This window comes from Lynx canadensis, chromosome E2, assembly GCF_007474595.2.
Source record: "Lynx canadensis isolate LIC74 chromosome E2, mLynCan4.pri.v2, whole genome shotgun sequence".
Taxonomy (NCBI): domain Eukaryota; kingdom Metazoa; phylum Chordata; class Mammalia; order Carnivora; family Felidae; genus Lynx; species Lynx canadensis.
In genome coordinates, this window is record NC_044317.1 from 44,553,347 (window position 1) to 44,570,657 (window position 17,311).

Consider the following 17,311-nt stretch of genomic DNA (forward strand, 5'->3'; position numbering starts at 1 on the left):
AAAAGGAGAAAATGTATCTGAGGAGAAAATAGCTGATTTCAACATACACAACAAAGTTGTAGTAACCAAAACATTATGGTCCTGACACAAAATTAGACACATAGATCAGTGGAACAGAATAGAAGATCCAGACCTAAACCCACAATTATATGGTCAATTTATCTAGGACAAAGGAAGCACACATACCCAATGAGAAAAAGACCATCTCTGCAACAAACGGTGTTGGGAAAACTGGACAGCTACATGCAAAAGAATGAAACTGGACTGCTTTCTTACATCATACACATGAATAAATTCAAAATGGGTTAAAGACCTAAAAATGAGACCTGAAACCATAAAAATCCTAGAAGAGAACACAGGCAGTAATTTCTCTGACATTGGCCATGGCAGCATTTTTCTAGATATGTCGCCTGATGCAAGAGAAATAAACTATTGGGACTTCATCAAAGTAAAAAGCTTCTACACAGCAAAGGAAACAATCAACAAAACTAAAAGACAATCTACTGAAATTTGCAAATGACATATCCAATAAAGGGCTAGTATCCAAAATAGGTAAAGAACCAATACAACTCAACACCCAAAACCAAATTATCCAATTAAAAATTGCGAAGAAGACATGAATAGACATTTCTTCAAAAAAGACATACAGATGGCCAACAGACACTTGAAAAGATGTTCACCGTTACTGATCATCAGGGAAATGCAATTCAAAACCACAATGAGATTGATACCACCTTACATCTATCAGAATGGCTAAAATCTAAAACAAGAAACAAGTGTTAGGATTTGGAGACAAAGGAACCCTCCTGGTGGGAGTGCACACTGGTACAGCCACTGTGGAAAGCAGTATGAAATTTCCTCAAAAAATTAGAAATAGAATTCCCATATGATCCAGTAATTACACTACTGGGTGTTTACACAAGGAATATGAAAACACTAATATGAAAAGATATATGTACATATATGCAATATGTATATTGCAGCATTATTTACAATAGCCAGGATATGGAAGCAAACCAAGTGTCCATCAATAGATGAATTGATGAAGATGTGGTGTATATATACTATGGGATATTACTCAGCCACAAAAAAGAATGAAATCTTGCCAGTTGCAACAACATGGATAGATCTAGAGGGTATAATGCTAAATGAAATAGAGAAAAACAAATATATGATTGCATTCATATGTGGAATTTAAGAAACAAAACAAAGAAAAAAAGATCCAAAAAACACTCTTAAATACAGAGAACAAACTGATGGTTACCAGAGGGGAGGTGAGAGGGAGGATGGCTGAAATAGGTGAAGGGGATTAATCATACACTTAATTGTGATGAGCAGTGAGTGATATATAGAATTGTTGAATCCCTGTATTGTACACTTAAAACAAATTTAACATTCTGTGTTAATTTTAGTGGATTTAAAAAATAAACAGGAAAAAAACAAAAAAGAAAACCCAGAGAACTCACCATGTGGTAGTTCCTCAAGGCCAGAGAATCCAAATCAATAAACCTTCTTCCTTTCAGCTCTCAGAATTATTTTATTGTTGTGTGATAGTTAATTTCTAGGGTTTTTAGTTTTATTTAAGGGAGAGGCAGGAAAGAGTGAGTCTACACTATCTTTGTAATTGAGATTTTAAATCTTTTCAGAATGAACTTTAGAATATGCATTTTCTGTGATATTTGCTTTGATTTCTTTAAGGAGGTGGGAGATCATAAAGACAGTGTGTATGTGGAGTACTTCTGGATTTTTTTTTTCTTTTTTTAAGGGTATTAGAGAGAGAGCATGGGGCAGGGGCAAAGACAGAGGAAGAGAGAGAATCCCAAGCAGGCTCCGTGCTGTCAGCACAGAGCCCTTTGCAGGGCTTGATCCTACGAACCATGGGATCATGACTTGAGCTGAAATCACAAGTCTGATCCTTAACTGATTGAGCCACTCAGGCATCCTTGGAGTACTTCATTTTTACTTTGCCACCACCACCACCACCACCAATCTTTTTCTAGTAGCATGTTTGTTTGTATTTTTTTGCTTTTTCTTAAATAATTGTCGCTGTGTGGTCTTTCCAAAACAACTTAGTGAAACAACCAGTTTTCATATTCACTTCATCTATTGGTATCAACAGGGAGGAGAACAAATAAAGCTGACTTCTGGCAGGCATACACCTTGGCTGTTGTGATCATCTTGGATCTTGGATAAGCTTTATAGTTTTTCCTTTAATTTGTAGGTCTTTAATCCATTTAGAGTTTATTTATGGTGTATGGTAGGGGACCAGAGTAATTTTCTTTATATCTATAGCTAGTTCTAATATCATTTATTAAATTAGTCTTTCATCATTGATCTGTAATTCTTCCTATGTGAGTCTGCCTCTGGTCTTTCTATGGGTCAAGTGCTGTGTAAATACCACATTGTCTTAATTTTTAAGTCTTTATGATGTCTTTATCATAGGTAGGATAAATGCTCTGACTTTGTTCTTTAGTAGTATTTTGGCTGTTAAACTTTGTTTTTCCAAATATGTTTTTGAATCAGTTTTTCAAGCTCCTCAAGCAACATCGTAGGGGTTTTATTAGATTTGTATTGAATCTCTCTGGTCTCCAGGTCTCTGTTTTCTCTTATTTGATTTCAGCTATCCTAGTCTCCTTGCTGTTTCTCTAATAAGCCAATGTAACTTTCGTTTTATGGACTTGCTATATTCTCTGCATGGATTGCTCTTTCCCCAGATAGCCATCACTGTCTTCTCTCCTACAGTTTTTTTTTTCCCTTTCAAATGTCACTGAAGTAAGGCTTTTCTGACTACTATAAAATTATACCCCTTCCATTATTTGGAACTATATCTCTTTCCTTCTTAATGTATTTTTCTATAGCCTTTTTTTTTTCCATCTGACACACTGATTCATTTAGTAATCATTTATTGGATGTTATTCTACTAGAATGTAACTCTATGAGGGGATGGCTTTCCTTCTGTAATGATGTCCCCATTTTCACTTGTCATGTTGGTTATTTGTACTGTCTCTCTTTTATAAGATAGAAATTTATTTTAAATTAATTTTAGACTTAAGAGATGCAAGAATAGCAAAAGAGCTCCCATATGCCATTCACCTAGATTCACCACTTGTTAATATTTTGCCATATTTGCTTTATTATTTCATTTCTGTTAAGTCTCATTACCCTGAATAGTTAAGCTTATCTTTTCTGAGAATGAAGATATTCTCTTACATTTCATAAATTCAGGAAATTTTACATTGATGCAAACTATTACCTCATATATTGCCTGTATTCATATTCACTAATTATCCCAATATTGTTTTGTTCACTTGATTTGGGATTTCACATTACATTTCTCTTCACTTTAATCTGAAAAGTTCCTCAACCTTTCTTTGTATTTCATGACATTGGTACTTTTGAAGAACATGGACCAGTTTATAGAATGTCCTTCCCCTTATTGAATTCAGGTTATACATTCTTGGCACAATTATTGCATTAGTGGTATATCCTTCTCAGTGTATCATTAAGGAGGCATATAATGTCGTTCTGTCCCATTGTTGGTAACGTTGGCTTTGATCACTTGGTTTGGCTGGTGTTTGCCACATTTCTCCACTGTATTTTTTTTTTTTTTTTTTTTTTTTGTAGTACACATGTAATCTGTAAGGAAGATAGTCTATTTTTCTTGATCAGTCTTGCTGGAATCCTCTCTATTTTATATTTGTTTTTGTTTCATTTATTCTGCTCCATCTTTATTTTTTCCTTTATTCTACTTTTGGGGGTTTTAGTTTGCGATTCTTCTTCTAGCCTCTTGAGATACATATTTAGATGATTCATTTATTTTTATTTTTTCAGGGACTTTTTATTTATTTATTTGCTTATTTATTTGTCTGTCACCTATCTGCTTATCTTTTTATTTACTTTCAGAGAACCCGCTGTTAAATCTTCACCAGCACACCACTGCCCCTGGGGTTGCAGGATGTGGATGATTCATTTTAATGATTTCTTTTTTCTATTTGCATTTAAGGCCATAAGTTTGCTGCTACATACAGCTTTAGTTGTACCCTACAAATTTTTATCAGAGGGATAGATAGAAAACAGAGAATATAGAACCTTATAGATCATTATAAGGATCTTTCTTTCCTAAATGTCATGGGAAACTATTAAAGGGATTTGAAAGCAAAAGTTATATGAAATCATTTAGATATGTTGTGCTCAGTGGAACAAGAAAGTAAGCAGGTGACCAATTTGAGAGCGACTGCAGTAGTAAAATAGTGGTAGCTCAGACTGTGATAGAAATGATAGTAATAACTGATCAGAAGTTATTATACATATTAAAGAATAAGTTGACCATGCTTGCTAATGGATTGTAAGTTTGATAAGAATGAAAGAACTAGGCCTGTGGCTTAATGTATTGGTAAAAAAGGTGGTTGCATTTACTGAGTTTAAGCTAGTGTAATGAAAAAAGGGAGAATTGAAAGTTCTCTCTGGACAAGTTATGATTGAAACACTTATTACATAGTATTTGAAGATTTCAAGTAGGCAGTTAGATTAATGTGGAACTCAGGGATAAGATAAAAGCTAGAAGTATATACAAAAGAACACATAAAATAAAAAGTTAACCTATGGAATAGGAGAAAACATTTATAAATCATATATCTGACAAAGGGTTAATATTCAGAATGTATAAAGAAATTCTACAACTCAACATCAAAGAAACCGAACAACTCAATTAAAAAGGGGGGAAAGGATTTTAATAGACATTTCTTCAAAGAAGATAAACAAATGGCCAGCAAACAGTATATGAAACAGTATGATCGTTCCTCAAAAAAAAATCAAAAATAGAATTACTAAATGATCCAGCAGTTCCACTTCTGGATATATAACCAACAGAATTGAAAGCAGCAGCTTTCAATCATTCAGAAATCATTCATTTTAATCATTCATTTTAATGATTTCTTTTTAATGAATGATTTCAATGCTTCAGATTGTGTCTCCCTCCCTCTCTCTTTGCCCCTCCCCCACTCATGCTTTTTTATTTGTATACCCATGTTTTTAGCAGCATTATGTACAATAGCCAAAGGTTGGAAGCAGCCTAGGTGTTCATCAACAGATGAGTGGATCAACAAAGTGTGTGTGTGTGTGTGTACACACATATATAATGTAATGTTATTCAGCCTTAAAAGGGAAGTATTCTGACACACACTACAACATGGATTAGCATGTTGAGGACATTATGCTAAGTGAAATAAACCAGTCACAAAAAGATACTGTATGATTTCACTGATATGTAGTATCCAGAGTAATCAAATCCATAGAAACAGAAGTAGAATGGCGGGTGCCAGGAACTGGGGGAGGAAAGGGTGGAGAGGAGTTATTAGTAAGCTCAGAGTTTCAGTTCTGCAAATTGAAAAAGTTCTGGAGATTGGTTGTACAAAAATGTGAACATACTTAACACTACTGAATTATATACTTAAAAATAGTTAAGATGTTAAATTTTATGTTATGCGTATTTTGCCACAATCACAATTTTAGAGTTATAGGGCCACCTGGATGGCTCAACCGGTTGAGTGACCAACTTTGGCTCAGGTCATGATCTCACGGTTTGTGGGTTTGAGCCCTACATCGAGCTCGCTGCTGTCAGCATGAAGCCCACTTCAGATCCTCTGTCCCCCTCTCTCTGCCCCTCCCCTACTTGCGCTCTCAAAGATAAATTAAAGAATTTTTTTTAATCTAGAGTTATAAATTTAAGACTTAGGAGTATATGACTAGAATTTAAGCCAGACCTGTTACAGGGAAAGAATATATAGATTGATGGCTAGCCAGAGCCTGGGTTCTGGGACATTCTGATAGTTAGAGGGCAGGTAGTAAATGCATTAAGGGGAACTGAATACAAAGAGAAAGTAGGAAGATAACTAGGAGAATATGGTATATAGGAAGCTAAGGGATTGATCATTTGTGTCAAATACTGCTAATGAGTCAAGTAGAGTGATGACTAGCACTAGAGCACTGATTTTGGCAAAGAGATTTTGTTAGTGACTTTAGCTAGAAATTTTTCAACATAATTATGGGAGTTGAGATATTTATTGGAGTGGATTACAGAGAAAGGTAGGCAGTACTGTCTTTTCAGTAAATGATGCTGAGCCAATTGGATAAATATATGAAAAACTAGGCTTCTAGGGGCACCTGGGTGGCTTAGTCAGTTAAGCATTTGATTTTGGCTCAGATCATGGTCTCATGGCTCATGAGTTTGAGCCCTGCGTCAGACACTGTGCTGACAGCTCAGAGCCTGGAGCCTGCTTCAGACTCTGTGTCTCCCTCCCTCTCTCTTTGCCCCTCCCCCACTCGTGCTGTGTCTCTCTCCCTCAAAAATAAATAAACGTTAAAAAAATTTTTAAATAAAAAAAACAACAGCAACAAAGAAACTAGGCATCTTGATTCCTATCTCACATCATAAAATGTAATGTAGGTAGATTATAGATCTACATATGAAAAGTAAAATAGCAAAAGCTTCTAGAATACAGTATTTTTCATGACCTTGGGATTAGACTGCCTTAAAATTAAGAACTTCTGTACATCAAAACATACTATTAAGAGAGTGAAAGTGCTAGCCCCAGAGTGTGAGAAGATATTTGCAATATGTTGGTTGTATTCAGAATATATTAAGAATTCCTACAAAGAAAACAATACAACCCAGAAACAACTCAAGTGACCCTTGACTGATGAATGGATAAGCAATATATGGTATATCTATACAATGAAATATTACTTGGCCATAAAAAAGGAATGAAGTACTGGTTGATCCTTGAAAACATTATACAGAGTGAAAAAAGACCCAAAAGGTCACATATTGTATGATTCCATTTGTATGAAATGTCAGAATAGATTCATAGAGACACAAAGCAGATTAGTGGTTTCCAAGGGCTGAGAAGAATAGGGGAATAGGAAATGACCATGGGCATGGGGTTCTTCTTGGCATGGTGAGAGTTTTCTGGAATTAGTGATCTGATGGTTATACAACATTGAGAATGTATTAAAAGTTACTGAATTGTATACTTCAAAATGGTGAAACTGGTAGATTTTATGTTATATGAATTTTACCACATGCACACACACACACACACACACACACACACACACAGTCAGTAAAAATGGACAAAAGACCTGAGTTGGCATTTATTAAAAGAGATATCCAGTTGGCCAATAAACATATGAAAAAGTGCTCAACCTCACAAGTCATCAGGGAAATTGCAAATTAAACCACAATGCAGTATCATGACATATCTGCCAGGATGCCTGAATATAAGATTGACAATAACAAGTGTTGGGGAGGATGTGAGGAACTGGAACTCTTTTCCAGTTAGATGGGAAAATGAGGAAACTATTGGATAATGTCAACTAAAGCTGAACAAATGCATATTCTGTGTGCAACAATTTCACTCATAAATGTATACATCTAGCAGAAAGGAGTCCTATTTCCACCAAAAGAAATGTACAAGAATGTTCATAGCAGTACTGATCATAATAACCAACAATTGAAAGCAACCCATATGTCCATCATTAGGAAGATGAAAAAATAAATTGTGTTAGAATAGAATGCTTTATATAGCTGTCAGTCTTAAGCTTTTTCTTCTTAAACAGCCTCTGAAAAGCTCTAAGATAGGAAAGACTTTGGAATGTCCTAATTGTTGAAAGGAGATTAATGTTGTAGTACATGGATAAAAGGGAAAAGGACTCAAAATGAGGTCTTCTAAGTAGGCAGAGGCCCTGTGTTCTCATGGTAAAAAATTGGATTTTTAAATTTCAGTTCAATAGGAAGCTACATTAGTTTGGTTATAGGTTTGGCTACATGTGACAGAGACTCACAAATAATAATGGCTTAAACCATATGGGTTAATTTTCTTTTGCATTAAAGTCCAGGCTGGAGGGGAAGCTCTGCTCTGCAAAACCATCATGTGACATGACACCACATCCACAGCGGAGACTAAGGAAATGAGAGAATAGAGGATATAGGACATGGGCCAGCTGGCTGTTAAAGTTTCAGAAGCTACTATTTGATACTTATGCTTTTTTTTTTTTTTTTTTTTTTTTTTTTTTTTTTTTTTTTTTTTTTAAGGCAGAATCCAGTTACATGGCATATTCTTCTGCAAAAGAGCCTGGGAAATGCAGTGTTTATATTGGGCAACCTTGTTCTCAACTAAAAACCATTGGTTCAATCCATATATAAAAGGGGAATAATAGACATTTGGGGACAATTAGCAGTCTCCATCTCATAATCCCTTGGCCTGGTGGAAAGTGTTAAACATACACTCTTGTAGATTCTGATTCAATTGGTCTCATTCTGAAACCAACTCTGGTAGATATGGATTCATTTGATCTAGAATGTTTCCTAAACATCTATAATTGCAGCAAACTCTGAGGTAGATCAAAATTTCAGAACAACTGGGGCACCCGGCTGGCTCAGTTGGTGGAATGTGTAACTCCTGGTCTTGGGGTTGTGGGTTTGAGCCCCATGCTGGGTGTAGAGATTGCTTAAAAATAAAATCTTAAAAAAAAAAATTCAGAACCATTGACTTGATTTGTTAATTAACTCCCTCACTTTCTCTTCTGAGCTCTCATTTCTCTGTGTTCTCCTTACCGTTTTTTTTTTTCATTCAGTTGCATGATGATATTTTAGAGTTCTCCAAGACTCATCTTTTACGTGAATTATTTCCAATTATCTCTCTTTGCTACCATATATATTTTCTTTTCTGACACAAAACCAGCAATTAAAGTGTGTTTCTTATCTTTCAGACTTGGTGTCCAGGTGTGAGGCCAAGAAGTTATCTCCAAAAGACATTTATGAGACAGAGTCATCCCAAAGGGCTATCATGGAAGACTTTAAAAGTCATAATCCTGAGAAATCCATTTTCAGAGATATTTGGGAATGCAATACTCAGTTTGAAAGACAACAGGAACAAGAGGGCTATTTCAGGCAATTTGTTATCAACCATGAACATATGCCTATATTTAACCAACATTCTTTATTAACTCAGGAATTTTATAATAGAGAGAAAATCTTTGGATGTAAAGAATGTAGAAAAAACTTCAGTTACCATTTATTTTTTAGTGATCACAGAAGAGCTCATTCTAAAGAAAAACTGTCTGAATGTAAGGAATGTGCAGAAATTCTTAATATATCATATCTTACTAAACAGAGAATTCAAAATAGTAACAAGTGCAATGAATGTAAGGAATGTTGGAGAGCTTTTATTCATTGTTCACAACTTAAGCAACACCTGAGAATCCATAATGGCGAAAAACGCTATGAATGTAAAGAATGTGGGAAGGCCTTTAATTATGGCTCAGAACTTATTCTGCATCAGAGAATTCACACTGGTGAAAAACCTTATGAATGTAAAGAATGTGGGAAGGCCTTTAGGCAGCGATCACAGCTTACTCAACATCAGAGACTTCATACTGGTGAAAAACCTTATGAATGTAAGCAATGTGGGAAGGCTTTTATTCGTGGCTTTCAACTTACTGAACATCTACGACTCCATACTGGTGAGAAACCCTATGAATGTAAAGAATGTGGAAAGACTTTTAGGCATCGCTCACACCTTACCATACATCAGAGAATTCATACTGGTGAGAAACCCTATCAATGTAGAGAATGTGGAAAGGCCTTTAGCTATCACTCAAGCTTCTCTCACCATCAGAAAATTCATTCTGGCAAAAAACCTTATGAATGTAGTGAATGTGGGAAGGCTTTTTGTGATGGCTTACAACTTACCCTGCATCAGAGGATTCATACCGGTGAGAAACCCTATGAGTGCAAGGAATGTGGGAAGACTTTTAGACAGTGCTCACACCTCAAAAGACATCAGAGAATTCATACTGGTGAGAAACCTCATGAATGTATGATATGTAGTAAGGCCTTTAGACTTCATTCACACCTTATTCAACATCAGAGAATACATACTGGTGAGAAGCCCTATGAATGTAAGGAATGTGGAAAGACCTTTAGCTATCATTCAAGCTTTTCACACCATCAGAGAATTCATTCTGGGAAGAAACCTTATGACTGTGGAAAGGTTTTTAATCATGGCTTGCAATTTAATATACATCAGACACTTCATACTGTTGAGATGCCAGTAAGGTTTCCTCTTCTCTCTTCCCATCCTAGTCTAGCATCATGAAATTATTTTTAGAAATTTACATTTTCTTTTTTTTTCTTCAAGATAAATGTTGGTAAAATAATGAATTTCGTTAGTATTGATTTATTTCAATGATCCTTGAAAAAAAAAAACTTCAAGCAGGGAAAATTGAAAAATTATTAACAGGTAAAAATTACTCTAGTTCCAATGCTGTTTCTGAGTTATTATAATCAATATTGGAAATAAATTTTATAAATAGTGTTTTCACTGAAACCAGTGAAGTGGCAGAAATAAAATGAAAACAATTTCTTCCCCTCCCACACATCTGTGAGAGCCACTATGTGTGTGTTGCTCCTTCCTGCTCAAACATACCTGCAAATATGGAGGGTTTATTGCATGTATATGGAAGATTTTACCGCCTATAGTGACATATTTCACAGCAATTTCTTTTTGCACTTAAATAATTGTGGACTTTTTTTCCAGGTGAATACATACAGATCTAACTTATTGTTTTTAAAGCTCCTGAATATTTCTGGTATAGGATGTATATCCATATTTTAAGCCATTCCTTACTATAGACATTTGATTGTTCTATTTCTTTTTCATCCCAAAGGATCATACAGTAAATATTCTTATCTCATCATTCTTTTATTTCCATTGGGTAGATTGCCGACCGTGAGAGTGTATGTAGTTTTGATGTTACATTAATTTTTTAGTTTAAAAATTTAGGTAATAAAAATACATGCTACAAAATTCAAAAGTTATCAAACAAGTAAAGTAAGAATTAAAGCTTTCTTAATACCTGATTCTATAGGACCAGCTGTCAGGTCTTTTGTATTCTTCCAGGGATTAATTTTTTTTTTTTTTTTAAAGTTTTTTTTTTTTTTTTTAACTTTTTTTTTTTTTCAACGTTTATTTATTTTTGGGACAGAGAGAGACAGAGCATGAACGGGGGAGGGGCAGAGAGAGAGGGAGACACAGAATCGGAAACAGGCTCCAGGCTCCGAGCCATCAGCCCAGAGCCTGACGCGGGGCTCGAACTCACGGACCGCGAGATCGTGACCTGGCTGAAGTCGGACGCTTAACCGACTGCGCCACCCAGGCGCCCCGGGATTAAATTTTTTAAATTCTTTGGATGAAAGTGGATTAATCATAATCTTTGTTTCATGAAATTCTCATCGTTCCAAATTTAGCCCTCTTTCATTTCAGTATTTCCAAGGGATTTACAGACGTGCCAACTATCAATTTACTTCCTGTCTTCTCCAAATCCTTCATTGCCTGCAATCCTTCGCTGCAATATTGGAACTCTCTCTTTTGTTTATAACATTATTTATCTGAGTCCTCTGTCTCTTTGTTTTTGGTTAAGTCAGACTAGCTAATAGTTTTTCAACTATATATTTTCAAAGGGCCAACCCTTGGTTTTATTGATCTTTTCTATTGTCTTTTAAGTATCTTTCATTTATATGCTCTTATATCACTTCCTTCCTTATGCAAACTTTGGGCTTAGTTCTTTTTTCTGGTTTCTTGGAGTGTGAAGTTAGGTACTTAAGATTGTTTCCCCCTAATGTAGCTTTTATCCCTGTAAACTCCCCCGTTAGAACTGCATTTATTATATACCATATGTTTGTTTCCATTTTCATTTTTGTTAAGATATTGTCTGATTTCCATTTTGATTTCTGTTTTGATCAATTGGTTGTTCAGGAGTGTGTACTCCTGAATATGTATAATTTTCACATATTTGTGAAATTTTCCAGTTTTCCTCCTGTTAATGATTTGTAGTTTCATACCATTGTGGTCAAAAAAGTTACTTGATAGGATTTCAATCTTAAATGTGCTAAGACTTATCTTATAGCCTAACATACGATTTATGCTGGAGAATGTTGTGTGTGTTCTTGAGAAGAATGTGTATTCTGCTGCTGTTGGGTGGAATATTCTGTGTATGTTCATTAGTTCCATTTGGTCTAAAGTGTTATTCAAGTCCACTCTTTCCTTATTGATTTTCTGTCTGAAAAGAGCTACTGTTGAAAGTGGGATATTGAATTTCTCTGCTCTTTTTATTGCTATCTACTTCTCCCTTCAGATCTGTCAGTATTTGCTTCATATATTTAAATGCTCTGGTGTAGGATGCATATATATTTACAATTGTTATATTCTCTTTATGAATGATCACTTATATAATGACTTTATGAATGATCACTTATATAATGACTTATATAATGACTTATATCCAGATTTTGACTAAAAGTCTATTTTTAGTGATATAACCACCCCTGCTCTCTTTTGGTGATCATTTGAACAGAATATCTTTTTCTGTCCTTTCACTTTTAGTCTATGTGTGTCCTAAAGCTAAAGTGATTCTCCTGTAGTCAGCATATTTTGGAATTCTTCTTCGTCTCTGTCTCCCTGTCTCTCTCCCCCTCCCTCCTTCCTCCTCCCTCTCCCTCCTTCTCCTTCCTCTCCCTCCTCCCTCTCTTCTGCCTCCTTCTTCTCCTTCTACTCCTCTTTCTCCTTCTTTTTTTGGTCCATTCAACCACTCTGTGGCCTTGATTGGAGAATTTAATTCTTTACAGTTAAAGCAATTTTTGATAGGTAAGATCTTATTGCCATTCCATTCATTGTTTTCTGACTGCATTGTAGTTCCTTTGTTCCTTTCTTCCTCTCTTGCTGTCTTCCTTTGTGATTTGATGATTTTTTTTTAAATATAAGTATGCTTTGGTTCCTTTCTCTCTTGTGTATTGACTATAGGTTTTTTCTCTTGGTTACTATGGGGCTTACATAAAACATCTTACAACCATAACAGTCTATTTTAAGGTAATAGCAACTTCAGTTGCATAAAAATTCTCTTTTACCTCTGCCCTCCCCCTAAGTTTTATTATATTGATGTCATATTTTGTCTTTTTATACTGCATATCAAGAAATTACAGTAGCTACTTATTTTTAATATTTTTTGTTTTTTTTAACTTTTATACTCAAACATGATTTATGCACTACTTTTGCAATATTATTGTGAATTTGACTATTTACCTTTTCCAGTGAGTTTTATACTTTCCTAAGATTTCATGTTGTCACTTAGTGTCCTTTCATTTCAACTTGAATTCCCTTTAGCATTTCTTTTAAGACAGGTCTAGTCGTGATGAACTACCATAGGTTTTGTCTGAGAATGTCTTAATCTTGCCTGTGTAGCTTGCCATATACATTTTAAGTTATCAAAATCTACTTTACCTGTGTGTTAATTCCAGAGAGATACAGAAATGTTACCCATATATAGCTCTGTTTCTTGTTCTTCCATTTTGTGTTATTATACATATTATATCCTGTTATGAACCTAAACTTTATATTTTTTGTGTCTACTAAAGATGCTGAGTAAAGAAAAGAAGCAAAGTATATACTATGGAATTTGTTATATTAACCTTCTTATTTACCATTTCTATTTCTCTTTGTTTCCAGTGGATCCAAATTAATATCTAGTATCATTTCTATATTCTAATACAGCTTTGCTCCCACCTGCCTTGTGTTGTTTAATATAGTAATTTCTGTATGTTCTAGGTCTAACAATATAGTTATATTGTATACAGTTGTATAGGTATTGTGTAGTGTAAGTCCTGACAGTTTTTCTTCTTTAATAATGCAAGTGCCTGACTTAAACCAAGGCATCCACTTCAGAGATGGCTATCTCCAACACATTGCCAGCCACATGACTAGATAAAGAGCCAGGCCTCCCCTCTCTCAAGGCTTTTTAGGTTTAGAGATCTTGGTTGATTTCAATAACTGACCATTTGGGCTCCTTTTTTTTTTTTTTTTCTCTTCCTGCACTTCAAATTCCTGCTCTTATGTTCTAACCTCATCAATAAAGAGTAAGCCCCCTAAACCCTAGGCCTCCCACCTATGAGCGCTTAGTCAAACAATAAAAGTAAAACCCTTCACTTTCTGTCTCTCTCTCTCTGTGTGCAACCTCACTGTATGGCTCCAGATGTGCCGTGTAATTTTCAGGATTTGCAAATAATAAACGTTCTCTCTTTTTTTAAGTTTATTTATTTTTTCAACGTTTATTTATTTTTTTTTGGGGGGGGGACAGAGAGAGACAGCATGAACGGGGGAGGGGCAGAGAGAGAGGGAGACACAGAATCGGAAACAGGCTCCAGGCTCTGCGCCATCAGCCCAGAGCCCGACGTGGGGCTCGAACTCACGGACCGCGAGATCGTGACCTGGCTGAAGTCGGACGCTTAACCGACTGCGCCACCCAGGCGCCCCATAAGTTTATTTATTTATTTATTTATTTTTTTTATTTTTATTTATTTATTTTTTTTTTTAATTTTTTTTTCAACGTTTATTTATTTTTTGGGGGGACAGAGAGAGACAGAGCATGAACGGGGGAGGGGCAGAGAGAGAGGGAGACACAGAATCGGAAACAGGCTCCAGGCTCCGAGCCATCAGCCCAGAGCCTGACGCGGGGCTCGAACTCACGGACCGCGAGATCGTGACCTGGCTGAAGTCGGACGCTTAACCGACTGCGCCACCCAGGCGCCCCAGTTTATTTATTTTTTAAGAGAGAGAGAAAGCAGGGGAGACAGAGAGTGAGGGAGACAGAGAATCCCAAGCAGGCTCCATGCTGTCAGCACAGAGCCCGATGTGGGACTTGAACTCATGAACCCATGAGATCACAACCTGAGCCAAAATCAAGAGTCAGATGCTTACCCAACAGAGCCACCCAGGTGCCCCATTGAGTGTTCTCTTTCAAAGTTTCCTGATGTTTATTGTTGAGGGCATCTTGCAATTCTAGTAAGAACCACAAGGGTAGTCCAGCCACAACATTCATTATCAATAGCATGGGACTGGCACAAACATTGTTTTATATATATAATTGCTTTTTAGACCAAATAAGAGAAGAAATATGCATTTGTGATATCTTTTATAATTACATCATTACCTTTACTGGTGCTTTTTTGGTCACTTGTTTTCATTCTGAAGAACTTTCTTTAGTGTGTTTTGTAAGGTGGGTCTGTTACCAACAGATTCTCTCAGTTTGAGTTTGACTGTCATGTCTTTATTTCACCATTTTTTTTTTAATTTTTTTTTCAACGTTTATTTATTTTTGGGACAGAGAGAGACAGAGCATGAACGGGGGAGGGGCAGAGAGAGAGGGAGACACAGAATCGGAAACAGGCTCCAGGCTCTGAGCCATCAGCCCAGAGCCCGACGCGGGGCTCGAACTCACGGACCGCGAGATCGTGACCTGGCTGAAGTCGGACGCTCAACCGACTGCGCCACCCAGGCGCCCCTATTTCACCATTTTTTAAAGGCAACTTTACTTGCATATAAAATTTTTTGTATACAGATCTCCCACCCACCCTCAACCTGACCAGAACTCCTCTCAGAACTTTGAATATGTCATCCCATTGTTTTCTGGTCTGTGTTGTTTCTGATAAGAGATTTACTGTTCACTTTATTGGGGCTCCCTTGTAAGTGATGAGTCATTCTGTTGCTTTCAAGATTTTCTTCTTGACTACCTTTTAGCAATTTTACTATGAGGTCTTTGTGGATCTTTGCTTAGTTTCTTTAGCTTCTTGGATGTGTATATTAAAGTTTTTCAATGAACTGGGAAATTTTCAGCCATTATTTCTTAAATGTTTTTTTCTGATTCTCTCCTTTACATGTATGTTGGCATTCTTAATGATGTCCTATATTTCTCTGAGGCTCTGTTCATTTTTCTTCATTCTTTTTTCTTTCTGTTCTTTGAATTACATGATCTCCATAATGGTCATATTCATTGATTCTTTTGCCAGCTCAGATTTGTTGAGTTCCTCAAGTTAGTTTTTCATTTTGGTTATTGCAGTCTTAAACTCCACAATTTCTATTTGGTTCTCTATAATTTTGATTTCTTTATTAATGTTTGCTCTTTGATGAAGCATTGTCATCATATTTTCTTTTGCTTCTTTAATCATGGTTTCCTTCAGTTCTTGAACATAATTTTAATGGCTGCTTTGATGTCCTTTTCTGTTAAGTGAGATACTTGGGCCCTCTCACAGACAATTTCTATTGCTTGCTTTTTTCCTGTGCTTGGGTCATATTTTCCTGTTTCTTTGTATGTCTCATAATTTTTTGTTTAAAATTGACACTTGAGGTAATATATCGTGTTACATATTTTAGCAACTCTGGGTACTGATTTTTCCACCCTGGTTTCTGAACGTTGGTAATCTGTGGCCCTTAATCAAACCCAGAGTCTTTCTTGTTTGTTTGTTTGTTTGTTTGTTTGTTTTCCAGTGGGCTCACATCTATTGTGGGCCTTGAACTCATGACCTTGAGGTCAAGAGTCAGATGCTCTACTGACTGAGCCACCCAGGTGACCTGTTTCTAGTGTAATTCTACAGTTGGCTAATACGGTGATATTGTCTTACATTCTTTAAAGGGGTGGTCATAAAGCATTCAAGGCCACTTTTCATAAGGGACTGTGCCACAGAGTTCCATGAGTTTTTTGTTTTTTGTTTTGTAACTCTGAGGATCAGAATCTATTTTGCAGAGGCATAGGCTGCAGCACCAGCAAAGATATGTTATAGGATGTTAACCATCTGGTTTTAGGAGTATAGGCTTTAGCATGCCAAATGGTGATATGCTCTTCTTTCAAAGAAGCCATCACCCAGTGGTCCTGAATACTGCACAGGTTATCACTCTTTCTCCTGCATGCACTTTAGAATGAGTGTTCAGTGCCTGCTTAAAACACACAACTAATTGTCCCAGGGTAAGTGTGATTTCCCTGAGCCTAGCATCAGTAATGACTTATGCTGGAATTGAGACATATGATTCAATCTGAGGTAGAGATTTGGGCAAAGACACATGACCCAGGACTACTTTAAGGAGGGTCTGAATCTCATTTCTGTAAATACCAGTTATCAAAACTTGTGATTTAGGTCAGTTAAATCTTTAACAGAGGTTTTGTAGGACTCAGAAAATACAGCACAAAGCGGCAAAACTCAAAGCACAAACTCTCAGACAGCAGCACAAATCAAACAGTGTGCTTTCAAGTTAGCAACTCAAAATGCACAGTTGCCAAAAGGCAACAGAGCTTATTAGCAAACCCAAGCATAGAAGAAAGACCCCTGGTAGTGGCAGTTATTGCTTAGACGCTCTGATCACTGCCTTAATTTTTGCAGCCACAGTACAGATGTGGGATATACCCCCAACTCAAAATTTTGTTTGGT

The 17,311-nt window shown here is 36.2% G+C and overlaps 1 protein-coding gene across 3 annotated transcripts in view; it reads left to right on the forward strand.

The window, feature by feature from the left end:
* The window catches only part of ZNF461 (zinc finger protein 461), a 32,885-nt gene extending 21,928 nt beyond the window's left edge, over window positions 1–10,957 (forward strand). For all 3 annotated transcript variants that reach the window (XM_030297979.1, XM_030297977.1, XM_030297978.1), the window contains one exon: window positions 8,770–10,957. In XM_030297979.1, coding sequence (XP_030153839.1) covers window positions 8,770–10,157 — 1,388 coding nt within the window. In that variant the 3' untranslated portion in view covers window positions 10,158–10,957. The remainder of the gene's footprint in view (window positions 1–8,769) is intronic.
* The last annotated feature ends 6,354 nt before the right edge of the window (window positions 10,958–17,311 follow it).